Below are 27,291 nucleotides of genomic sequence, written 5' to 3'. Positions count from 1 at the left end.
AGGACTTTGGGGCTTCTCCATTACGCAAGACCACGATCGTCACCACAGCGACTACTACGAAAGATTTCCTGGAGTAACTGCATGTGGGATCTGTCTTGCTGAAACCAGGACAATAAATCACAAGCAACAGCATCTGGTTAGTCACTAGAAAGCAGACTATGCAGTCCAATTGCACTTTAGTCAGTGCCTTTTACCTTCAAAATCTTGACCTCCCAGTCACTTCTCCTGATGAACACTTTACGGAAACCAGTCATCCACACAAAACTTCCTATTGCATAAGATGCTTTAAGGATGGATACAGATCTTTATGGCCAAGGATCATGACAGCTACATATAAACACATTTAAAAAAAAAAGAGTATTTAGGTTCTAAACTAGGTTCATCAGTCTATTCAAAGTCATCTTGTGCATTTTATTGTACTACTCCATCATCTGATTTTCTAAAATAGACCAAGCAAGCAAACAGTCTTCTCAAGAGATTAGGACTTCAAGTCTTTTTTCTAAACTGAAAAGGATTCGTACTGCTGCTTCCAGCAGAGATAAAAAATCTATGAGAAGCAACAGATGTTTTGCTTTGCATGAGATGAAAATAATCTAACTTGCCAGCTAATGAATATAGCAGCATTCCTTCCAAGCAGGCTGTGCTACCTTGTCTGCAAGGCTGGGCTAAGCCCTGGGAAATTCTCAGTGGGGATATCCCAACTATGACTTTGCAAATTCAGCTCAGGACTTTTGGATTTTCTAGTAAGATTTGTCAAATATCCACCTTAACTTTTTTTTTTCTTTTGGTGTACAGGTTTGTCATTTAAATATACAGATTTGCAACAACATTGTCCACTGGAGAGACAGACAGAACTGGGCAGCAATCTGGGCCCACAGCTGGATTTCACAGTTGCTCTAACTGCCAGGATTCAGCTGTTTGCAGTTGAGGAAAAATTTCTGCTAAAACACAGCTTGCTTATTTATTTCTTTATCTGGAGCAGAAAGAAGCTATGGTTAGGCAGAAAGAGCTCCGGAGGCAGAACTGACAGAACAGACAAGATCTGTAAGATATTAATTGCATAAAGTGAACAATTTTGCAAAGACTTCCCACGCAAATTGATATATAAAAAGCATTTTTATTTCTAAGTAAAAACGCACTGGTGTACGTAACCTTAAAAGGACTGGAAGAGAAGACTGTATAGCCATCCCCGCAGCATGCAAGACACAAGCACATACGGCAATGTGTGGTGCTCAGCAGAGGCACTGGGGAAATAAATAGAATACAAGCTACTGGTAAAGCCACACATGTGGCAGGAGGTATATATTGCTGTTATTAAGAAAGATCACTGATCCTGGTAGCCCCCTGGTAAATCCAGTGATACTGCTGGCATATCTTTATTAAAACTGTAGCTCTGCATGTAGAAATTTTGCTGTCTCAGTGTTAATGGTGATCTCAGCTGCAATAGCAGTCTATCTCTAATTGAAAAATCTGTTCAGTGAAGTTGTTCATGAAACATCTATCCAGATATGATTTGTGATGCACTATAAATTATTCTGAGGAATATAAAATAAAACTGGGCAGAGAGTGTAAGAGCTTCATCTCTGGAGCGAGCGCTAATGTTCTCGTGACTTTCCACAGAGGCCCAAACACAGAACTACGTATCTTCTGTGTTCAATCTGTCTTCTGTCCATCTCTTGGAAGACTTTGGCCTAAAACCAGGGTAAGTTATCAAATATGCTAAGAATCCTATTGTATATTTTAATCATGGAATAAGTGAAGTCCATTTCTATCCATCTGCACGGCCTATTGCCAAGTGCTGTGACTGTGAATCTAACTTTATGATCGGGACCATACCTGTATAAACACCAGCAGTCCTGCTTTGCACGCCCTGGGCAAACAGCTACAGCAACGCTGGTGCGGAGTTGTTTGCTCCTGCTGCAGAGGCACGACTTTGCAGAAGCGACGCGTGCCTGCGTCTCAGCTATGACTACTCATAGTGCAGCGTATTTAGTAGTCCGTCATCATCTCGACCCCCCCAGCAACTACTTTTTCAACTAACTGAGCTTCCAGCTCCCAGCCTCTGATGTCTAGCTTGCAATTGCCAACAAGAAGCTGGGCCTGAGAGCTGGGCTGACAGCTGCTGCAGCAAGAGCCACCAGAGTTGGTCTACAGCTGCTTTATACCGGAGTCACATAACTGAAAAAGAAAAACGATTTCAATTAGTCAATGAGATTAAGATGAAAAGCTATCAACATTTATTTTTAGCCTATTTACTTCAGGTGATTACAGAGGGGAATCAGTATTACCAACTTAGATGCATAGTCAGGTAAGCTGAATCCCACCTGTAGTGACTTTAATATTCTCTTCAGGAAGGCTGCGATATGCCTTTATATATTCCATTGAAGGACCAAGGCTGATTTTGTGACACAGCTCACACAAAAGAGATTTTTGGAAAAACATGACCCCGAAAAAACAAAAGTAAGTGAAGACTGGATTGTCTTTACCAAACGGGTTTTAGAAGCAGCCACTGTATACTCACAGTGGGCACTGCTCCTGCAGCCTTTGGGTTGCTCTGTAATTAAAGTTTTGCCAGAAAATACCTATTAGTTAAAGACAGTCCCCTACAACCCAAAACTCCTAGGCACTGTAACTATACCATTAAGAAAGCAGCTGGGACAGAGTTACACCAGCAAAAGAACCCTTGGTGGAACAAGTTCATCTTTTCGAGGAAGTGATTACAGCTTTTTCAGAAAAGAACTCTTCTCTGGCCTTGAGCTTCTTCTGAACTAGCATGGGCTGCCCGAGCATTAACAAAGCTTTACAAACCTAGACAAGTCCTACTCCCTTTTTTAAACAGAACACCTGTTTCCTTGAAGTCTCCATCATAAGCCATGAGAAGAATGTTAATAATCAGTAACAGAATAACCAGAAACGGCTCTGACAGATGAGACCTGCCTAGTCACCTCACAGGTGTTAATTCAGAAAACACACAATGATGACAAATTTAAACCCTGTCACCACCTACCATTTCATCCATGATGCAGCAGTATGACTGCATTATCAGACCTGCACAAATCAATGTGGGCAACACCTCTTCTCGGTGTCAAAACAGGAGGTCTTTGCAAGATGACCTTCCATTTTTTCTAGTCCAGAAGGAGCTCAGCTCAACAAGTCTAGATGATTTTACGAGCACATTCAAGAGCTAGGAAGCCAAGCAGTATACATGCAGATCTGGAGTGGCTGCATCATCTATTTTAAAAAGCACCTCATTTTCATGACTTGTGGAAGGAGTTTAGGTACTTACTGTTGCTTTTTTCCATCCCCAGCTTCACCCACGTCTATCAAAAATCTGGGACTGAACAGCTGGATTTATGTGACAAACAAACAATTTCTTTGCTATTTTCTTTTAGTGTTATGCCATGTATACTGACTTTCAAAATTCTAAAAAATATATGATGCGGAACCTAATTTAAGTTTATGTACCTAAATATGAAACAGATAATCTGAGAAGTGTAATACGTTCCTTTAGGGAACATCTGATATGCCAAAAGCATTAACATATAAATTTAGATCATGTTCATTACTGCAATAGTCCTTCATGGTTCAAACTGAATACAAGAAAGTAAACATCTTCAAAATGTAAAAGTTGGAGACTTTACACAGCTGGTTAAAGTGGCTGGTTATTTCTCATTTAAACCGGAAAGAGCACAGTATCATTTTCAAAAACACTCCTGAAAGTTTTCCCGGGCAGTATGCTATAGACCAAGTCTGCCAGAAGACCTCCGATGAGCTCTGAAGAGCCCTTTATTACCCTTTTCTAAAATTTCCATGTAGCATAGCAGTTTGCTGAACACTTGGTTTCCAACATTTTCCTCTGCTTTCAGAAACCAAATAGCAATGGGAAAGACAACTACTGATCTGGAAAAAGACAACGGCTCTAAATGGAGAACTCCTCAGGAAATCGCTTATTCGACAAAATAAACAAATGAGCTTTCCATACGTTGTCAGTATGTCATAAAACACTTCCAGATTGCCTTCCATTCAAATAACACATTTTTAATATGAACTATCTTAAAGGAATTCGAAAATGAATTTCAAACTTATCCTGTCTAGGATTTTCTTGGAAGTAGTTACCATGTGGATAAAAGCCTTGGCTAAGGAACAGCTAAGTTTGTGCATATTATCTTAAATGTTTTCTCTTACATCGTTTCAGAACATACTGAGCTAAGGCAATAACTAAAACAAAATAAACCATTCTGACACTCCTCACCATAATAAACATAGCCACATACTGTATTTTCCTGCTTGAATTACATCCAAAAAACAGTAAGGCTGCACGCTGCAGAATACTAATTTTCATGCTCTCTCTCACACATTTTAGCCCTGCAAGCACTTAAAGACATGCATTATTCTGGTAACATGAGACATCTTGTAAAGTGAAGGGGACTGCGCTCACGTAATTACGCACGAGTGTGAGACTTTTTAAGATGGGCCGTTTGTTTCTTGCACATCTCTAACCTGATGTGGGAAGTCAAGATAAGGCCAAGAGGGGTATTTTGTTATTCAAGCGGGACAGACTACATCATGTCAATACATAATAAACACGACAACTTCAAAACTATTTCAACTAGTGATCTGAGGAAATCCGGGAATTTGTAAGCCATATCTAAAGAATTTGTGAAAGATCTCTTTTAAAAGAGCAAGTCTATTATCAAAACATCTCAGTTCCCTACACAGAAGGCCACATCACCACTGGACAATGCTCAGCAATATCCAAGCTCAGAAAGTTTTAAGGTCCCTGCACGGGAAGGTCCGGTCACCTGCGGGGTGACAAGCGCCACCGAGCAGAGGCGACGCAAAGGACGGGAGCGTCAGTGACGCCTGCCAAGACCCACTGACAGCGCCAGGGCAGAAACGTCACAGCGGTCAAGCCAGAAGCTTAACAAGGCACCGAAGAAGGTTTTGGCAAAATGTAAAAAGACAGAGCAAACCTGAGTATCTGGCAAACAAAAACCAAGACCATACAGAGAGGGTAGGAGGGAGAATCGAATGAGAAGACATCCGTATTATATAATAACCTACTTTCAAGGGTTTTGAAACTGTTCCATTTTTAAAACCTTTTAGAGCCTATGTTTTTGCTCTAGATAACACTGAAGACAAATGGTATGACTTGAACTGCTGAACGCAAACTATGAGTGACTTTTCTTAAATGGAAACCAGAGCTTGATTTCATATGGTGCCTTTCATACTTAGTGTGTTACAAATTGCTTTAAATACTGGCAGGCAAACAGCCATTATGCACTCAAGAGCTCATACATAATAATACTTAGCATTTTTATAGGGCTTTTCATCTTCAAAGTGCTTTACAAACAACTCATTAATCTCAACCAATGCACCTGCAAGGTAGATAAATATCTGTATTGTAGGTGGAGAAAAACACAAAGTTCAATGGCTTATCCAAGGCCGTGCACCACCAGCCTCAAAAGCCCTACCTCCCGGCTCCTTAGTCCTGTGTCTAAGTGTTTGAACATAGTCCTGCGTGATCAGATCAGACCCTCCGTCCGCCCATGCAGTGCTGGGAGAACTTGTCTTCTCGAGCAGAGACTGCCAGCAGACTAGCAAGGTAGGTACCATTTCTGGTGCACGCAAGTTCCCCGAGATCTTTAGCCTCCAGCAGGACTATCAGCATAAAGACCTGAGGAGGTACAAAGTCCACAAGATGCCAAAACGAGACTCAAGACAGAGACTTGCAAACACGTTTGCCACCAAACAGCCAGTGGACAGAGCTCGCGCTGCTTTGCCCCCGCTTGTCTCCCCTCCTTCCCAAACGGCACGCTCTCCAGGGTGCCAGAATTGGACAAGTTAGACCACCGAATCCTAAACTCTGCGGCCTCTGAGGACTTCCACAATAAAGGAAAACAACTGCAGTTTAATTTTTCAAGCATTCTCTAATCAAAAAGTTTGAATGAACTTTCTCCAGTAAAAAGAGTAACTCTCTCCCTTACTGGTGACTGGAAAAATGTTAATGGCATTATATCACATGATTGTACTGCTACTTCTTTCGGGTATTAAAAGATCTGATATGATTATTTTTTCTTTTCTTTTTCTTTTCTTTTTTTTAACCTCGAAATACCAGGAACATCAAACCTGGAGCAGACAAGAAGCCTGGAAGAGCTGAACGGTAATACAATACAAGCACTGTTGTACAGCAGACTTTCTACTCTCTTACCCAAAGGAACAGAACCACTAAACTTTTAGCAAAGACTTCTTTATTCCAGATGTTTGTTAACTGTTTGATTTAAATAAGTAAATCTGAGAATCCTTTATCTGCCTAGTTTTCACACTCGTCATGCCACAGCTTCACCAGTTCTCAAGTCACGGTAGTTCATCCCAGGGTAAACAGCTCACTTTCAGGAAAATAAATAAATCAGACAGTTACTGTAACAGAGATGCAAAAATAGTTGGAGGCCAATTTTACCACACAGATTTCTCAAGACAGCAGAAAAAAACCTCTGTCTAAAAGCAATGGCATAACATGTTAATGAGATAAATATAAGCGGGAAAAGCTAAACGAACAATGGGAAAAACCTACGTCGCTAGAAGAGTAATGAGTATGTTCTGACTGCACGTCCAGTTGACACGGCTTTTAATTACTCTTCCCCTATTTTAATTTCTTCAATTTACAAAAGAAAAAACTAGCAAGGACACAATTCAAAACAACAGGAAGAAATGGTTCTTGATCATTAAGGAGAAAGTACATGTTCCCCTTGTTTAAGAGAATTTTAAGAGGATTATTTGATTGTTTTTAAGTGTGATAGGCATGAGCTTGTGTCTGACTGCCAACCCCATGTTCTTCCTCTAAAAATGTGGTAGATTCACAGCTCCTGATGAAAATAGAGGCATGTAAAAGTAAACTAAAAATAATTCATACAGGAAATGCAATTAAATTTAATCAGATTGAACACTAGCACTCACTCTGCAATCATAAAAAACAATTCTAAAAGCATTTTCTAAATAAAAAAATCTGTCATGATAATATTCTGCAGCTAAAATAATACACAATGTTTACATAATATAGCTCTTCTAACAGAATGAAACAGATTAAAGAAATAAACATGTAAGAACAAAATTAAAATTAAAATATGCAATTGTATCTATTAAACTCTGGAAGGATAAAAATGATAATATAGTAAAAAAACCAGCATGATAAAACTAGTGCCACAACATTTTTTGTTATTTTGTTTAATAACGTGTCACTCTATTTGTAAGCAGTAATCAAGAGATGTCAAAGTAACTTCTTTTGCTGCCTGTATCCTTAACGGCTTCTGTTTTCATTCTTTTTTAAAAGAATCTTTTAATTATCAACAAACTAAACCCAGATTTTACTAGTAGTGAGGTACATTACCCATGAGTATAAGGTGATACTATGTAGGAACAACAAAGAAAATAATAAAAGCAGGAGCCAATGCTTGAATACAGTTTTCTTTGAAGTCCCTTGGGAATCCCTCGGGTCCGGCAGGTCGTGGATTCCTGAGCAGGGGATCATGTTCATCAGTTACAACAGCTCCGCTGGGCCTAAATCCAGGTAGACTGCTTGTCTAAACTTGATGAAATATAGGCGCCATCAGGTAACAGGGAGACTCCAGAAATGTGTAACTAAAAACTAAAAAATGAAATTAAAACACGGCTTTAGCCAACAGCCTCTTTCTACAGGACGCAGTAGTCGTAAGCCAGAGACTGTACAAAGTACAGACTGCTCCTTGTATACTTCCTCTTGCTTTCTCATATATGTAATATAAAAGTTAGATTGAGCAAGCAAGTTGATTTTAACAAACACTGCTGATTTAAAATGGAAATGCTTAGGAAAGAAACCGCTGCTACTAATGCACACAGCTTCGACAGGCACCAGGTCAAAACCAAGCCGCCAACCCCAGGCAACCGCCCTGCAAGGGTACTACTCCCCCTCCCGCTTCGCTGCGTCAGAGTATTTTCAAAACATATTTTAATGCTAATAAAAATTGCGAGACTGACAGCACGGCAGCAGGATGTTCAGAAGCTCTGCAGCGCTTGCTGTGCCCGGTACTGGCATATCGCACATCCAAACTGTCGTAGGGAAGAAGAGGTAGCAGGTCTCTTAGCCAGATCTGAATTTCTAAGTGCTATGGGAACGTGCTCATTTGGGACTGGGGGAGAGGGAAGAAGAACAGAAAAAAAGAAAAACTACACAATCCTAAATGCCAGTTGAGAAGACTGTCATAGTTATGGGCCCTACAGATGTTTTTAGCACAGAAAAGGCCTTCTACCCACCACGTATGAGAACAATCCCTACTTTGAAACCATAGTTTGCAGTGCAACGGCAGAATTGTCACTTCGCATTGCTCACATAAAATTCCTAAACTTTCATTTAAATTTGCTCATGATTCACAATCGCCAAAAGCAAAACATCAAGTCTAGCACTTCTGAACATCCTGGAAAGGAAAAACAGCTCGGAGTTCTTGACCTCGATCCCCCCGACAGCTTTAGCACCAGAACAGACTGGAAACCAGAAGAAAGCCACCTTTGATCCGACTCCAGTAGAAAGCCAATTCTCTTCAGAGTAAGAAATGAAAATACCATGACACTATATTATGGCAATTCCACCACTGAAACAAATCTTTTTTTCTTTGTAGCTTCAATCTTAAATCCTAACTTTGGCCATATGTAGAAAACTATGTGAGAAATAACTGGAAATGTGTCAGAACCACATGGAATGTGAACGGAATAGTTCAGTTTTCCCCATAGAACTAAAGAATATGCATAATACAGAATTTCAGAACTGTATAGATAAGTGTTACGCCATTTTTGTGTATGCCTTAAATCCAGCTTCTAGAATATTTAGGGAAATTCAGTGCAAAAGCTAGAGTAAAAGGAGTATGTTATCTAAACCCAGAAACCTCTTTCATTTATGTCCACATTTTTTAAATAGTATGTGGCTGTGGCAGCTTAGAAAGAGAAGGCACTCGTGCAGGCTTCAGGCCACATTTAGTTCTGCCAATGTCACACTTCCATGAGACCCTCCACAGATTATTCCTTCAGTTTCTCCATTTACGAATTAGAGATAACACTTTCACCCCCTTTTGTCTGCCTTGGCTTTCCGGGCTGCAAGCCCTCTGAGACAGGAACTGTTTTATTATATGCTCATATGGCATCAAACCCTGTGATTTTGGTTACAGAAGCTGTGTGCTCTAAAATACAACACAATTCACAATTTGAGATCCAGAATTTCATCACTGATGATTTGGTCCTTCATCCCTTCTTTTCAAATGCTGTATCTTACAGTAAACAATCTTAGAGATCACCAGGGACCTCAAATACTATATCAATATTTTAAGTACCCATACCAATGTTTTAAGTAAAAGAACATGCAAGAACCAAGAAGTCAGAGACTTCACTTGCAGTTTTATCCTTCAGATAGGCTTGGCAGGGTAATCTTCCGACGAAGATTTTAAGAGCCTGTATCTTTTTTCTCTAATTTAATCCCCAGAGACTGTGAAGCGGTATCCTTTGTTTCATTTATTTGCTACACAACCAGAGAGAAGTCATTCAATTTTTTTGCAGAACGACACTTAAGACTTGTGTGTCAATTAACATTACATTTGTTTTGAGTATAGATTTCAGCCTGAAGACACCTAGTCCTTCAGTAAGAGGCAAAGCAAAAAGCTCAGAACAAGCTTGCCTTTTGTGCTGCCCAAAGGCTGCAATGACCCCCACACCTGAAATACAAATCACAGATGTGACTTTCTATTTGAGACTTTGCATTTTATTACACGGTATTATTTTGAGCTCCTGCTCATACACCGGTAGCGAGGCAAGGGCACACCACACCGGGAAGACCACCGCGCAGGCTGAGAACGCTTGTCGCCCTGTGGGCACCCCACGTCCAGGTCTGAAGACCAGGAGAGCACTGTGAAAGAGTCTGGGAACACGGTGACAAGCCAGGTCCCTCTGACGGGGCACCCCAGCTCCTTAGTAGAGGCTTCCACAGAACTTTTGAGCATTTTCCTTACGATATCTAAAAATGCATCTGTCCAATACGTTTATCACAGGCTGAATACTGCCTGAGGGCGCTGCCTGAGATCTGTCCACCCAAGACACAAGGCACGCAAAGCGGACAAAGCATTCATAAAAAGCTTGAAAACAACTTTTCTTCATAAACTGGTCATGAACTTTGTCTCTACGCAGATTTTGGCTGTAGCTGCAATAGCAACACTTTCTCAACAGGTCAAGGTGCACCTTTCTACAGAGAAGAAAAGGTTTTTTTGTGGTCTGGTACAAAAGGAGAAATGAGTAGGCACGGATCAGCAAAGCTGTCAATACGGCAGAAAGTGCCAAGTTTCTGCAGCAAGCCACCACTTAAAATTACTTAGGCGATGTCCAAAGTCACTTATACAGATCACCTAATCGTAACTGCACGTCAGATACTGCTGCTCTGGAAGGCGGCACTCGTGCCAACCAGCTGCAAAGTGTCGTCGAAGGCGACGGCCCCCCGTTGCCGCCCCTGCTCTCCAGCGGCAGTGCCAGCGCCCGCGGCCGGGGAGCAGGGGGTGCAGCGCCCCGCCGAGCCGCCTGCCACCTCCGCAGCCCCGCGCTGGCCGTCGCACGCGCCGCCAGGCTCAGCCCGCGCCCGGAGGCTGCCGAAGGACTTCTCCTCGCGGGGCAAGGGGAACCGCTCCCCACGCGCTCACCCACCGCCAGCAGCGAGGGACCTCGGCAGAACAAGAGCTCTGTGTGCCGCCAGCAGCACGCTACCTCGCTGCCGAGAAGAGAGAACAATTAAACGCTTTATTGAAAAGGGAGTATTTCTTCTCCCATGCCTCAGACCACGAAAACATGTCTCCAGTCACTCATTGCTGCACTGTTGAAACGGGAGTTACTCCTCGTCTGCCCGACGATTTTCAAGACAGGGAGGAAAATACCTCAGGATCATTTGAAAATGTTAAAAGTGTCCTACGATCAAATGGTTTGAACTTCAGCAGTGCATGATTTGCAGCTGATAACGCTAATGTTAAAATCTGGAGACATGAGTCTGTCTACAAATTAATGGAAAATATGAATTAATATTTGCTTCCAGCTAATTGCCCAGCTCGTATACTGCACAGTGCAGCAAAACATCATTTGATCTTGAAAACTCTGTAACAAAAGTTTTCAATCATCTTTTCTCATCTGCCAAAAAAACCTGCATAATTACAGGACATATTTCACTATCAGTCTGGGATACCAGAAACTTTTGAGACAAGTCCCTCAAAGACTGTTATTTGTACATGCTACATTTAAAAAAAAAATGTATTACCTATTTTAAAAGTATTGAAATTTATCATAGATGATGACTACATTTTTGCAATTTTTTGAGTTGCGAATCTCCAAGGTTTTTTTTAAACAGTGACAAAGATATGGATGAAGCGATACTTTTATCATTTGGACATTAATCGCGCTAAAAAGCTTTTTATGATTCAGTCTTAACATTGGAAAAACACTGTATATGCTGAAATTTATGGTAAAGTACATTTACTGAAAGGCAAGCTATAACAATTTCTTTTTTTATATAAATGTAACTCCTAATTCAAAACACATAAGCAGAAAAATAGAAAGTGACTGATTCAGCAGTATATGGCAACTCAACTATCTGGCATCCACACTTTGATTTCAGCACAAAAATTACCTTATTCTGAGTCTCTCTCCCACTTTCTCTGAAAAATATTGAAAAGTGTGTTTTTCATGAGATCATTAGCATTTTCAAGGGTCTGAGCTTGACAAAATACAACACATGGACTGTGTGCATCAGAAATATTGCTTAGTAAAAGATTCAGTAAAATTTATATGGATAACTCAAGAGCCAGGAGTCTTGTATTAGACAGTCATTAATGCTCCATCTTTTAATCCAAATTCCTCATTTCTTACGTTTGGTGGAATGTTTCATGTAAATTCCAGAAAAAAATTCAGCAGTGAAAAGAAGAGATTCCCATTTGGACAGATAGCACAAACTGGCTAAATACTGATAATCTTAAGGATCAACTTTAAATTAAGGCTAATTTCAAATGGTTGTATAGAGTTTGCATTGCTTTAAAACATAAAAGTCTACTGTAATGTATTAAAATTAATAAGCACCATTTTAAACACTGTATTCAAACTTCCAAAGAAATGGGCATGTCAGAGAAAAAACACCTGATAAGCTGAAGGAAATTACAGGTCCCTAAAATACAGTTCAGTACCTTATTTTTCACACTGGTACCCCCTACTTCCATCAAGATCGGTAGGCCCCCTAAGTTCTGCTTTTTGTTCATAAAGCAAAGCTGCCAACACGTTTACTGGAAACTGGAAACAGAGGAAGGAGAGCAAGCAAGCATGCACAACGCCTTGAAGACATCAACTAAAAGGCAGTTTGGAACATGCAACTTGCTCCTCTGCTAGGAAAAAAACAACCTCCCCGACAAACACATTTTGGGACGAATAAAAGAAATTAAGAAAAGGAAGCTAAGCACACAAGGAGAGAACATCTCACCTCAGTTACCATATTGATTCTTCTTGATATTCAGAAAGATTTTAGATTCTCTGTAGCATTTGGCATAGGTAGAAGGTGACACGTAACCAATGCTCGGTTCCTGTGCGTGGAAGTGGCGGCCAGTGGTGGCAAGAGGATATGAGAAACTGCTGCAAAAAGGGTTCCCAGAGAGGGAAGACATCCTCTCCCCTTGCAGGTGGTGGAAACTCCAAAGGATTAATAACTGAGTAATTAAAACTGAGATTTTGACTGTGTTTTTGGAAATCAAAAAGCCATGGAAATGGAAATGTGAAGAGATTTACAGCAGGTACTTATTTATTCGACCACCTCCGAGCTGGTGACTCCATAGTATATTTCCGTATACTAACACAGAAAATTCAAAATAAAACAGTTGACTACTAGTTTTACCATCTTAAATGGCAAAGCTATGCCCGATCACAAAGAAAAATACAATGTAAAACTATATATATAGTCTGTCTGAAGGATGTAAAACAAATTGCTTCACAGTGCTTCTTCAGTTCTTTGAGTCTACATTGTCTTCTACCACTCCACCCTCCGACGAGTCTAAGCTAACATTTCTAGCTTTTGCAATGCTTCCAAATAGTCTGATGATTCTCTTATAATCAGCTTGCTGGAGAAGTGTTTATCATTCCTTTGAAACACCCAATTTTGCCTACACTAAGGCAAAGGATAGACAATGAAGGATAGACAATACTCAGCCATGCATTACTGACAAGACCTCCAAATCAAACTTATGATCTATATGGCCCCCAAAAGTATGCCTTGTAATACCAGGGGGGAAAAAAAATAAAAAGATTTATATTGAGACTCAGCACTTCTCAGCAAACCTGGGAGTGCCAGGCTTTGAAGCCATAATGCAACAAAATCAAACTCTGGCTATGTTCTTTTTGTCTTTGAGGGAAGGGGGAAAGGGAAGAACAGTTAACAACATGTATTGCTTATATATTGTTCATATTTATTTTCTTCATGTTATTAAGAGAGGGGGAAAGAGTAGAATTCTCAGAGAAATCTTGAAAACAAACATTTCTGAAAGGGTCCACATCTGCAGAACAAAAATACCTCACAGTATCTCACACACGCTGGTGCTGGACGTTACAAAAAGCCCAGGGGAGACGGCCACAGCTTCTGCCCGAGAGCAGAGCTTCAGGATCCATCGCACCCGCTCAGGGCGCCTGCGCGCGCCCTTCCAGGCCAGGAAGGGCCCTCGCAAGGCAGCGCCCAGGCAGACGTGCAGCCTCTGCCCACAGGCTACGCGTTTAAGGGGTGTGTCATACACCTTCAGTCTACAGTAACTGAACTTAAAAAGTCTAGCCAATAACTGTGAGAGAAGTGAGACAAGATATCAGTTATATCGGTTTTTAATCACAGTCACGCAACTCATTTTACAAGGGGTATCTTCTCAGCAATTATTTTCCTGTGGCTCAAAGACTTGAAACTTCATTGCAACAAGTTAGGGGCTTCTACTCTAACATAACTTACATGTCTAAAATGAGTAAATCCATCTGCAAAAGAAGATTATTATGCCTTAAACTATCCAAGCTGTACTTGGAGACATGCAGTTTTTTGATGTCTTCCATTTTATTTTGTTATTACTAATGAAATATCACAGATGCAATTATTTTAATACCTGAAAACTGTCATAGTATGTAATTAGATCATTTACGAGCCAATGAAACACCGTACAAGCCATATTAATTATAAATAGAGACCGTGAAAGGTCAGCATGCCATTTCATGTGTCTGTGTTGTGGCTGTTTCTTAGTTTTCCATCACAAAATGGTAAATGCAATCAGGTCTCCTATGCATCACCTGCAAAACTCTACCTAAACACTGTTCAAGGGTGGCAGCTCTATAGAGGTCAACCCACCGCAAGGCCACTCTGAAACACAGTTTCTGAGTGTACAAAATTTCACAAGGCCTGGGCAACCACTCATAGTCTTACAAAGTGGTTTACCTTCTCCTTGGTTTGACAGCGTTTTAAAATGCAATTCTGCAACTAGCAAGGCAGAGACTATTCAAACCAATTCCCTGACATGCCTACTAAAAACGCACAAACTGCCTTTTTATCTTTTTGCAAGCACAATCATTCAACTTCTTTCCTTTTTCAGCCATAATAAAGATTTTTTTAGGCTAGCCGAAGCCCTTCTGATACGTGGAGGAAGTATTTAACCTGTATACAAACCTCCACAATTTCAGCTTTTCAAAAACATTTATCTAGAAACAATTCTGTTAGAATTGAACATTTTGTTTTCATCATTTATAAAAAATTACATCACAAATATGAAAAGATATCACAAAAGTGGCTATCAAAAAGTAATTTTCATTCAATTTAGGAAGAACAGATTCCCTTAGGTGAACAGAAATCTAATTTCAATTACTTCTGTCTTTTAGTATTTGCAAATTAAATTATACTGAACTGTCAAATTCAGGGAAAATTGGATTTAGTTTAATCAACCTTGTCTGAACTATGACAATCGTGCTTTTTCAAGTTCTGGAAAAGCACATCCACTATGGGTACTGGATAAGGTCTGATGTCTGAAGGGACGGTATGAAAGCTTAACAATTTTAAACAGCTTGGGTCATTTAACTGGATAATAGACTTAACGTTGCTAGGTGGGGAGGGAGCTGGAGATGGTGGTGTGGGCATGGACACATGACCGAAACAATATCCAGAATGAAATGTTCACAGAAGTGACATTGCTGAAGCAAATAATCAAGAATAGTACAAAGCTGCACAGTAACTTTCAATTCATTTGAGATTCAAAACAGAAAATGATTGTCTATATTTTACTACATACTAAAAATGTGATTCAGTTTCAGCCGGCACGTGTGAAAGAGGGAAGGTTTTGACAGCTGTCAGAAATAAAACAAATAGGAGACACTGAATCTGAATGCTGAATATTGTAGCTCTTCCCAGAGTTCAACTAAAGTTCAGATTCCAAGACTCCAGTCAAACTGGAATGTCTTTATGGATATGAGTGTTCATTTGCTGAAAAAGAATGATGTGGCTCTTCTGCCCTGCAAAATTCAGGGTTAACTATACAGAAGAGGCCTTTATAATTTCAAACTTGTTTCAAGACTGTTGGATAGCATAAAACATAAAAGTACAGCAGAAGACAGGACTGCTAACATGACAAAAGGGGCTGAACTTCTCTGTCAGCTGTACAGCATTGCACACTATGCCTTAGCTAAAAGCATAAAGCAATCAGTTTAATGTTTCATTTAAAGTTATTCTGGGTTGAGTCTATGCTCCATTATTCTGATAAGTATTTAATAAGCTTTCAGAAGAAAAAACAACCAAACCAAAATCCAACAACACAGCTTACAAGTCCTTCATCAAAATCATTGCAAAGTATTTCTTCCTGTTCACACATTTAAGATTCAAGCTCCTCTAACTTTGATGAGACAATGACAGTTTTACAACAGAAGTTAAAAAGAAACACTCAAAGAATGGTACGCCCCAAAGAGTTTCTAATCTTATTTAACACGAGACAATACAATATTGAGAGGAAGGAATGAAATGTAAATAATGTTACACCAATAAGATCACACTTTCTTCCAGCAAAGTAGAGCATCCTGTACAATTCCTCCTATGCGGTAATAAGTCAGTAAACTACACAGGACTGATTCACTTGCACAAGGTTACATGGTAGAAAGGGTGCTCTTAGAAGGACCTTAAAGTATGAGAGAAGCTGGGTCCTCAAAAGCCATTACGTACGCAGAAGTGGCAACATGTAATAAGTTACGGGGTTGCACGCTTCAGGGTTTCCAAAGTAAAGGTCAACATATGAACAGGTTGGTAGGAGAAACCTATATAATTATCTCAGATTACTTTCTTTGTCAAACATATACAGCAGAACTAGAGCAAAATACTTTCACGGCTTATCCATACCATATATACTTCAGAACTTAGCATCAGTATTAGGAGCACAGTATCTTATCCTGCTCAGACTTGTCTTAGATGGGTAATAAAGCCAGCTCTGCCTAAATTTCTAGCACAGTGAAAGTGAACAAGTGAAAGTATTAACACAAATACAGGCTTGAAAGTTATCACGGGGCAGAACTGGATCCTAATGTAAGATTTTCTTCCTGTGTACAGTGTCTCTCTGGAAACAGCAAGTTGGCTTTGCCTCCATTTGTACTATATCACAGCCTGTTACTGCGAAGAGGTGGCAGAATAAAAATATATCCTTTTGTTTTACACTTTTCTGAAGCACATACTTGGAAGTTTTACTTCGTGTGCAGACCCCTTCCTGCAGCCTTACCTATTTTGAAGAGCCAAGCGAAGTTCCCTGCAACTCCGCAAGCCCCGCCCGCGCTGGAGGAGAGGAGGGGAGGGCAGAGGCAGGGGCAGGCCCTTCTCCTCCCGCGCCCCCTCAGACTTGCTCTCCGCACGTTTGCAGGCGCGGAAACTCGTTCCCACTAGTTCTCCTGGTAGCTGTTTTCTAAGACCTTTTATTACCGCTAGAGCGTTACGGCTGCTCCGCTAGCGGAGCGGGACAGGGGTTGATTGGGGCGGGGGGGGAATTGCTCCTAAATTTAAAAGCAAGCCCAAACTCAACAGCGTTGCGGCGCTCGCAGTGCCAGCGCGGGCCGGGGTGCTGCGCCCTTCCCCGAGGGCGAGGGGGGCAGGAGAAGGCCCGCGGCCCGGCGCAGGCCCCGCGCAGGCCGGCGGAGGGGGTGCCCACTCACCGCTGCTCCGCAGCACGCTGACAGCTCTGGGCGCCGCCATCTTGGCCATGTGGGGCGGGATCACGTGGCCGCGGGTGGCCAGCGGGCGGGCAGGGGAGGGGAGGGGAGGGGAGGGGAGCCGCCCGCCCGCCCGCCTCGCGCTGGAGGGGGGGCGCGGGGGCGCCGCGCGCGGCGGCGCGGGCCGTTGGGCGGCGGGGCCGGAGCCGTTGCGCGCGCGCCGCCTCGGGCAGAGGCGGGGGCCAGCAGGTAAGTCCCGCCCCGCCCCGTCCCGTCCTGTCCCGTGGGGGGCGGCAGGTGCCAAACGGGCCCCTCGGGGCCGCCGGGACCGCGTTTCGGCGGCAGGTGCCCCCCCCCCCCCCCCGGGGGGCTGGCGGCGGCGGCGGCGGCGGCCCGTGTCACCCGCGCAGCTCGGCTGCGCCTCAGCTGTGGCGGCAGCGCCCCCTTCCCGCCCCGCCGCGCCGGGCTCTGCCCCGGCCCCTCGGGCGCGGATCCGCAGACCGCGGCCGTCAGGTCTGCGCGCGGACGCGCCGCCGTTGGGCGGTGAGCTGCGCAGCGGCGGCCGCGGGCTGCGGCGCCGGGGTGGGCGGCTCGGGCTGAGCAGCGCAGCGCGCCGGGGCCGTGGTGCTGCAGGCGGTAGCCGCTTCTGCCCCAGGGTCGCGTTGTAGCGTTGGGAAGTTGAGGCACAGGGGACAGGTTGTCATCGTCCTTCCAGCGAGAGAGGGCGGTGAGACAGCACGTCCTGAGTGGGACTTGCTGTCTCGGGAGAGTCGTGACCGTGGCATTCTGCAAAGGCTGGAACTACCTCATAAATTTCGTTCTTTCTTTTTTTTAACCTGTATGTACTTTTTTATTCCATTGGAGTAAAACTGCTTTTGTGAGGAAGAAGACCAGCTACTGTATATGAAAAAAGTTTTTGGTGTTATGTTTGTGTAGAAGCCTATCAGAATCTGAAAGAGAAAACTTAAACCCTAAAGGTCACATGCTTTTCTAGTTCAACTCATTATTTTGTCTACACAACCAAACTTCATGCAAACACCTAAAAGAACAAACCTTTCCAGAGAGCAGCATCTTTCCAACCTTTTTTGGTACCAGTATCTTATCTTAAAAAAAAAAAAAATCCAAAGACTGTCTTACGCAGCGTTGCTGTGGTCAGTTTCATTTGCCACCAAACAAAGTCAGATTAAACTTCTGAAGCCCATTTATCACTTTTATTTTCCATCATTTTGTTTCCTTCCTTGCACTTGGCTTATCTGTAGGAACCTTTTTTTAAAAAAAAAAAACAACACTTTTTGCTGTTGTTTCGGAAATTATGTTCTTATGGCTAGTGCATGATACAGAGTTTGAGGAAGCATTGCTACAGGACAAAAATCAAACAGCTGGCAGGCAAATACCAAACTTAAAAGAATCAAATTGCCAGATGAAAGAATGAATGGAATGTATTAAGGTAGTAGTTTCAAGAGCAGAGGGAAAAAAACAAAATGTATAAGTAATATAAGTATCCTTTCTCTACACACACAGGCACATGTGTACACACATACTGGTAACTAGTGAGGAAAATTCTCAAATGAGAACAGAGGATGACTGTTTATGTCCAAATTTATCTATCTCCTGGTATAGCCATGATTAGTCTTTAACAAACAATCTACAAATTTTATAATCTAGCTAACAAGAATAGGTTCAAACTCCAAGGTAGGTTGGAGCTTTGATGCTGTTTACCCCCACCTACTCTGGAAAAAGCCTGAAAAATGTATGAACTTAAAAGTTAAACTGTGTGTATTTCTGTCTTTAAGGAGCAGATTCCAGGAGTCCTCTACTCAAAAAATTGTGCTACCATCCTCTCAATGGTCTTGTATAGACATTGCTAGCAAAAATGCATCATTTAATCAGATTCCACAGCTGAAAAGACAGCCTATCATATAGCTTATAGCCTGACCAGATAGTAGTGTGAAGATCAATACAGTATCTTGTACTGCCTCTGGATCCATTTCTTACAGCTGCATTCTGCACCAACTGACATGTTTCATCATAGTTATTCAGTGGGGGGAGGAATTACAAGATTCTAACAGAAGAAAAATAGACCTAAAAATAAAGGAAGAAATGGCATTCCTAAGCTGCCTAGTGACACTCTGTGAGCATCACTACCCACTGGTGAGAGGTATGTACACATTTGATATGCAGAGCAGAATGAGATATGTCTTCACCTTGTTCCTAATTCTAAAGCATAGCATGGCCTTTCAGGAGTTTCAATCTCGTCAAGCTTGGTTTCATCCTATTTTCTATCTTTGCAAGGCTTTAGGAATATAGACACCCAACCGTTGGTTCTGTGAAAAAACTGCACAGTGTAAAGCAATTACACATTACTGCTGTTTGGCATAATGTTGGAATGGGTCTGCTTGTGCATGCCTAAAGAAAACAGCAAACTTCACATGAAAGTAGCTATAAAAGTAGCTATGGATGATGAGTATTTTGCCATCATCTTTTCCTGTCACTAAAGGAGAGAAACAAAGTGCTCTAAGGGAACCTTATATATGAGTCAACAAATATCTCCTAGTCAGTGAAATCAGAGGCTACTGTCAGAGAAAGTGAGTGATCATTTGGCTTTTGTCTGTTGCTGTAGGACCAGAATTCCATATTATAACTAAGCCTGGGAAAAAAAAAAAAAAAAAAAAGCCAGCTGATGGCATAAGAAAATGCAAGAACTAGAAACAATACTAGAACTACTCTGCTACCACCTTTGTAATTACCTTGCCCTTAAATGTCAGGTTATTGCACAGATACATGTAGATATCTCAGTGGTTAGACTGGACTGATTTTCTTTTGCATATCAGAAGCTAAGAGGGGATCAAAGGACTTCTCTACTGTTTTATGTTCCAAGAGAACAACTGTTCTGCAATTCTTGCAATCTCTTGATGAATCTTAAAGTCTAACAACAAAGTCATTATTCAGTGGTCTTTAATTAGTGCTTAGATGAAGATTTTCTCTGGTACTAAGAAATAAAAATACCAGATTTGTTAGGGACTTTATACCAATATAATGAGAACAAATCTTATTTCAAAAAGGAGAAACCCACCATATCTTAACACAGTAATCCTAAAGAATCATACTCTGCTGAGTTCCAGTTCTGTTATCAAAAGAATGTATGTTAATTTTTTCCCTCATGTATAAAATTATCTTTTGTTCACATCTGGCAAATCCTTTGAAATGTTTAAGATGGCCAGTGATGTCTGAGGTTGTCCTGAGCTTCAGGCTGAGAGGCAGCTTTGGAGAAAATACTTTGAAACCCAGGGTCCTTCGAACACATCTTTGTATTATATTCTTCAAAGAGAGTCTTGCACATTCTATCTTACTTAGACTTGCACTGTACTGTCGGGTAGCATCTCAGTTTTATTTCCCCCCGTGATGTTGGGCAGGTGGATATTAAAATAAGCAAAAGATGTGCTAAGGAGAGCATAAAGCTAGACTTTTAAATGTAAGGTTAAAAACAGTTTGTAATAGGGTATAACACAACAGAGATATGCTTTATAAATACATAAATCTTATGTAGAACAATGTACAAACATGCTTCTAGTGTAAGTATAGCAATTGGATACTTCTGAAGTTGCTTAGACTTTCTTATCTAAGATTGTCTCAAAAGGTGATTTGGTTCCACAACAGTTTATACTGATCAGACTGGTGCTGCTTGGGTCCTGCTCTCATCACAAGTAGGTGTCCTTATGCTAGCACTGGTGTTCATCTGATCCATGGTGAGATAGTTTGGAGTCCCGAACTTGCAGAAAAGTAGCTCTACAGGAAAAAAAGTAATTTATTTTTCCCTGATTTAGTTTTTCTCCTAAACCATTTCACAGTGAGACCAAATGAATGCCAGTGCTGGTGCCCAGGAGAGTGCACTAATGTGTGGCTGGTGGCCTGGAATGTGCCCCTTTGATTCAGATTGGCTTTAAGTGCTGTAGAAGTGCATTTTTAATTATGACTTGTTACTGCCTACCTACTAATAAAACAAATTCAGTGATTCCTATCTTCCCCTTTTCTGCTCCTGGCTTCATGGTTGTATGCACTCCCTTATGCTGGTTGTGGAACTCATCTGATGTCTCGGTAAGCCAGTCCAGCATGATAGACTGGCTAAAGCCAGTCCTTGGCATACTCGTCTGTCTGTCTTGTCTAGCTGTTGTTGGGTTTGCTTTCTTTCCAGATTACTTTTTTGCCAGTTTAATGAGCTGAATTGGCTCACTGAATAGCGAAATACAAGGGAAGCGGAGGAGCATGTAGGTAGGAGTGGGGACTGCTTCTGTCAACAGCAGCAAGTTGGTAGATTGGCTCAGCTAGTCTTGCTGAAATGCATCCTCAGAGAAGAAACACAGGAACAGGAGAGTATGTAACTACAATGAGGCAAGCTTAGGTCTCAGTCTGTACAATTATGTCTTCTAATGACACGTGAAGTTCTCAGATCTCTATATAGATAACCATTTGATTATTTATACTTTCAAAGTGAGCAGCAAGCATTGGGAAGCTGCTCCTAAATCAGTGATACAGAATGTGTAAAAATAGACAAAGCTTATACTAGATTGTTACATCACAGCTGTAAGGAAAGTGAAATCACATATTTGCAGTTGTTATCATGTTAAACGCATTCCAGGTAAAGATTTTATCTTTTCCATAAAACTATGAGAGTCTAAAAAGCATGATTATATATATATAGTTTTGAGAAAGACTCAAATGGAAGAAAGATAAGCATTAAAAAATAGCAGATACTGAAAATGGAACACCTCCCTTATTATCATACCATATAGAAACAAAAAAGTGGATGTCAAACTTTTCCAAGTTGAACTAGATTTCATTTATGTTCAATCTCTTCCATTCAAACTGTGCAGCAACCTTAAAAGGAGCATATACCTCTTATTTGAGGAATATTTACAGCAGTACCTATTCTTTATTTACTAAAGCAAGAAGTTAGTGCTACTCTAGAAAAAATAACACACAGTTCTGCTCCTGCTATATCTAGATTTTTTGCAGTGGCAAAGAGGGAATTCTGAAATAAATATTCCCAAGGTCTTGTCTTTATTATGTCATTACCTTAGATTCCTTCAATTTGTGTGTGAGTCTTCTATCTGAAATGAATTTTGAAGAACTGAAGGCAGAAATTTTTCTTCCCCTTCTCTATTTGCTTGTCTAAATTGGAGAAGTAAAAATATTTTGAACATGGAAATCTGGGAATTTATAGATAAATGATGCACTTGCTTTTTCCATTATTGGTCTAAAAAGAAGTCCAGATACAGAGTCTGTAGTCCCATTTCTTGCAATGCCTATTACCAAAGGCTTCAGCACAAGGTACAAAGAACATAGTGAATACTTATTTGAATGAGTAGTTTTGAGTAGAAGCTCTGGTTTGTATTATTTTTCTTTTTACATTGTAAAAGATTTGAGTGATAGGGAAGAAAGCCCATTCCTACAATTTTTGCTCCTTAGATATAAACCAGAATGATGGTAGATGGTATGCCCTGAGCAGAGCTTGTGTCTATTTGTATTGCTTTGTGTAATAGTCTTCCATTTTTACTGGTTGCACTAAATTTTTAGCCTCACAATTCCAGTTACTGCCATCTGTGTGGCTAATACCCTTTTGTAAATGAAATATTGTAATAGATAGAACTCATAGTTTGATTGAAATCTTTCTGATCATTGGAAAAGAACTAGCAGTGAAAAATTACTGGAAATGCTGATGTCATGGGAAAAAAAGCTTGTTCCGCATGATTTTTAGCTGCACTATTTGAGACAACTGAAATAGCTGCAACATATACTTGCTTATGAGATACCAGATTTTAATATTTTTCCATGCTGTTTTTTTTGTCAACTTCAAGTCCAAATTATCCTAGCAAGCAATGTTTCACAAAGCAGTAGTGTTAGAGAATAATATTTTGCAATTCGAAAGCCTTGATTCCAACCTTTTAGGTGATAGGCGTACAAATATATATTTCTAGCTCTAACAGTTTGATACTGATGAAATCAGGTCAGAACTGACACCAGCAGAAAAGGTAAAATGGTAGAATATACAACATGAGATTTTCCAGCCTTCTAGTGTCTGACAATCATACAATATGATAAAGGATAAGCATAAAGAGCAACAAAGTCTCAGTGAGAGACAGAAAGGAATTGAAAAAATGATCTGTATAAGCAGACGTAAATCCTTCGTATAGACATTGTGGACTGCTTACCCTCCTGCTGATATTGCAGAGAGAGACAATAGGTCAGTCTTGAATTGCCTAAACTGCCACATAGCAGCTTTGTGTATTTCTTCATAGGAGGCATGGACATTTGCTGCCCAAGATACTGTTTCAACTATATAGACCTTTATTCCCAATATTACAGTGGTTTCAGCATCCTTCAAATCCCGTAACTTCAGGTAGCTTGCTTTCTCAGTTTTGAAACTATAGGTATTTTTTTGGATTTCACATTATTTATTGTTGAGCTAATTGTTGTTTCCTAGTATCTGAAGTGGGTAACATTTATGTTTCAAAATACACCAGGGGGAACAGTTTGATCTTGGTTTCTAAATGAGCATTTTTCAGAACTTGATTTACCTCTTAGGATAATATTTTGATGCACCAATGACGATCATGCAGGCTAGATTTGCTCACAGTCATTCTTCTTTGAATGTTTGGATGTTTTATACCTATGCGCAGTGCAGCTTTTTCTTCCATTAAAAAGAATGAATTTGGTTGGGAAGTAGGTATACTGGCCTGGGAGAAGTGGAGCTCTGAGTAATTTCCTGCTTGTGGTTACATATCCTAAAAGGCTACAGAGCCTCAGTTGCTGCATTGATCATCCTTTGAGGACTGCTAAGAGAAAGATACAGAGGAGGGGCAAGTTGTCTACACGTATAAAAACACAGGAATATAACATTCATCAGGGGAATTTAGTTCTCTGGTCCAGGTAAAATTGAAAGTAAGAGAGATTAAAAAGACAAATACATTTTGGGAGTACCAGGTTGTGGAAGCGACAGGGTTCTGTAGCGGTTCCTCATGTAATGTGGCAAATACTGAAATTATTGCAAGCTGTGGAGCGGGGGGCATTAAGCGCTGCAAAGGTTGACTAGCCAGTTTTCAGCATAGTTTCTTTCTGGTTTTACACTCACTCTAAAACATCTCTAACTCACTGCCTGAAGCATGGGGGAATAGAATGGAATGCTTCCTCATTTTGTTTTGGTTAGTCTCTCTTAAGGCCCTGTGTATGTAGGGCTGGCAGAAAGGCAGAGGAATTGCTTTTTATTCTAGGAATATTTTGTAATCAAATATAAAAAAGTATGTTTTTAAAAAAATGTTTTAATGAGAGTTTCAAAACCAATATATTTTGCAAAGAAACAAGTTGATCTATTTTTATAATTGGTGTCGTAAAATTCCACATTGTTGCCCCATAAGGCAAAGCAGTTGTTAAATGTCTTTCTCGGAGCATATTTAGTTGGCTGTAAGGGATAAGATTTGACTCCTGACTTTGCTAAGATGGAGCATTGTTGGATTATCAGGCAATACAGTTAGAATGAACTTCTCCCATGTGCCCTCCTTCTAAATAGTTGAATTAGAATATTTTTAAGAAGTATTCCTTTCTTGATCTGTTTTAGGCACTTACAGTGTCCTCTACTGTTGCAGAGGAAACATGGATCTATTAACTTAGAACCTCTCAGGTAAGCAGAGGAATTGGTTTATTCAAAAAATATTTAATTTTTTACTAAACTTTATATTATAGATAGTCTCACCTCTTTCAACATTTTTACAAAAAATCACTGTGAAATAAGACATTGAGATTTTGGGTTTAATATATTTGTTGGTTCAAAGGAAAAACTGTTTTCTAACTCATAACTCTGCCTATTACCTGGTATGTCATAGTCAAGCTATGTTTTTGGGCATCATCATTAGAAAAAAAAAAGCCACACTGCCAAAAACTGCTGTGTTCTTGGAATGGCATGATTGACAATAGCTTTGCACAGAAACAAAATTTCTTTCTATCAAGGGAACTAGAGTCACAATTCTGAAGATACTTCATTAATTTTTCTTAAAGTGGATTCACTGTTGCTGTGACTCTATTTTTAAGTGATGGAAGGATAGAGCAGCAGCCTGAAGCATCTACAATGAAAAACGTTAAATATACTTTCAGATCTTAATAATGTATATGCTGAAAATCCATGAGTATTTCAAATGCACCAAGCTTTTAAAATGCTGTATCAATATGTGTTGCAAAGTTTCACTTGATCTTTGAGTGAAATGAGTAAAGAATCTGGATTTAGTCAAAACAGGCGAAAAAGTCACATGGGAAATTAAACAACATTAACCTATTATTAGGGTTTGCTCTAAGTTTCTGTTAATATATAACAACTCAAAAGAAGCACAATAGCAGCTTAAGATAAGAAGCCTTGGATAACAGATGATGTATTTGAACAAAAATCATATATAAACAGGATTATTTTAGTGTTTAACTGTGCCCAGAATAGGAGAGGACTGTAATAGTGTTCAGCTTCAACTGTGTAATTCCTACACTCCTATTTGCTAAATTCTACAGATGGAAAGCAACTATGAAGTCTAGGTGTTCCTGCATCTGCTAACAAATCCACAAAATTGGATATCCCCCCTACAGTATCTCATTGCAAATCTATGTAGACAGTTGGCATCAGTTCATAGGTCCTTTCTCACCTTGCTATTGAAACAGTATCAGTGATAACTATGCTATTTTCTATAGTACATTGAGAAGTATTTATTTAAATATAGTATTAGGTCCCTGTTCCTAATTATACTAATACATGAATATAAACAGGAGTTATGTAAAAAGAGGTGATTTACAATATCAAACTTCCTTTTATTTCATAAATATGACTTGTAGGACAGTTGGAGTTGCTGCTGTGTGCACTTCAAAGACTAGAATCCTGCAGCTAATTTGTAGGTGAAATTTGTGAATGAAATCACTGAAAACTGGAAACAAGTATCTGGACTGGCAAGTCAGAAAGGTAAGAGCATATCTAGTAATATCCACTAAAATCTGAGTGTTTAGTCAACTTTACCATTAACGCTTAATCTCTAAAATGCTAGTTCTAGCAAACATGCCCACAATGTCTGCAGAAATAAACTGTTAGACATGCCATCCAATTAATAGTGTCAACTAAACTATCACTGTTCTCCAGCTCTTAAACCTCACCTTTATACAAACAATTATTTCTTTTGCTCTGCCAAGGGATAGTCCAGACACCTCTTAGACCACTTCGGGCAAAGTCAGAAGGGCTAGTTTAATTTGCTGATGAAGGTAGTTTCAGATAATTGTTTTAATTAACTGTAATGGATTAGGGAGTACTCACATAGTCTTTCCTGGCAGCAGTACCGTAGAAGCTGTAATCTGCTGCAGGATAGCAGAATTCACTTTCTAGATCTCTAAAAGGCTGTTTATTCACAGCCTTGGTGCCCATAATTAGTAGTAAGACAGTTCCTGTAAACCAAGTCGTAATTTTTCTTGCATACCCATACATCCCAACAGAGTTTAGAATGTTCCAGATGTACCCAGACCATACTGCAGAGAAACTGTGCTGAAACCAGGGGGTCACTACTAATCACTAGGGGGAACTGGACTCAACAGTTCATGTAATTCCTTTAACATTGTCAACACAGAAGGAAAAAAAAATGTAATAGGTTATGAAAGGATTAATCTGCCCTAACCAATGTGCAAGGGAAGTTACACTATTTGTCTAAGAAAAGTGATTTTGTCCTTTTGGCTCAGTAGCTTCTTTCATATCCATTCTCCACCATCAATTAAATACGACAGCCTTTACTACATCTAACATCTAGTTCCAGGTCTCATGTTATTTCTCATCCCTTTTGGAGCATCCGTATTACCTGGAGATAACAGCCACATCTCCTTTCCCTTTCCACATCTGGTACTAGAAAAGAGCAGAATTGCCAGACTCTTCCAACTTTCCATTCGCTCCTTTCAGAAGAATAACTTAGAGAGGGAAAGTACTGTCAATCACTATAATTGAACAAACAGCCAATCAAGGCTGTTTTTTCTTGTTAGTCCTACAGTTTCTTAAAA

At 40.4% G+C, this 27,291-nt stretch overlaps 2 protein-coding genes across 2 annotated transcripts in view; one reads left to right on the top strand and one right to left on the bottom strand.

Annotated features, from left to right (window-relative positions):
- Positions 1-17,324, bottom strand: part of METAP1D (methionyl aminopeptidase type 1D, mitochondrial) — a 49,410-nt gene extending 32,086 nt beyond the window's left edge. Inside the window, exon 1 of the mRNA XM_026093143.2 lies at positions 17,233-17,324. Coding sequence (XP_025948928.2) covers positions 17,233-17,281 — 49 coding nt within the window. The 5' untranslated portion in view covers positions 17,282-17,324. The remainder of the gene's footprint in view (positions 1-17,232) is intronic.
- A 74-nt stretch (positions 17,325-17,398) lies between these two features.
- The window catches only part of SLC25A12 (solute carrier family 25 member 12), an 87,941-nt gene continuing 78,048 nt past the window's right edge, over positions 17,399-27,291 (top strand). The window contains exons 1-3 of the mRNA XM_064514950.1: positions 17,399-17,478; positions 24,842-24,904; positions 26,095-26,218. Coding sequence (XP_064371020.1) covers positions 26,168-26,218 — 51 coding nt within the window. The 5' untranslated portion in view covers positions 17,399-17,478; positions 24,842-24,904; positions 26,095-26,167. The remainder of the gene's footprint in view (positions 17,479-24,841; positions 24,905-26,094; positions 26,219-27,291) is intronic.

This window comes from Dromaius novaehollandiae, chromosome 7 (genome assembly GCF_036370855.1).
Source record: "Dromaius novaehollandiae isolate bDroNov1 chromosome 7, bDroNov1.hap1, whole genome shotgun sequence".
Taxonomy (NCBI): Eukaryota; Metazoa; Chordata; class Aves; order Casuariiformes; family Dromaiidae; genus Dromaius; species Dromaius novaehollandiae.
Note: the sequence above shows the minus strand (reverse complement) of the source record. Positions and strands in the feature narration are given on the sequence as shown.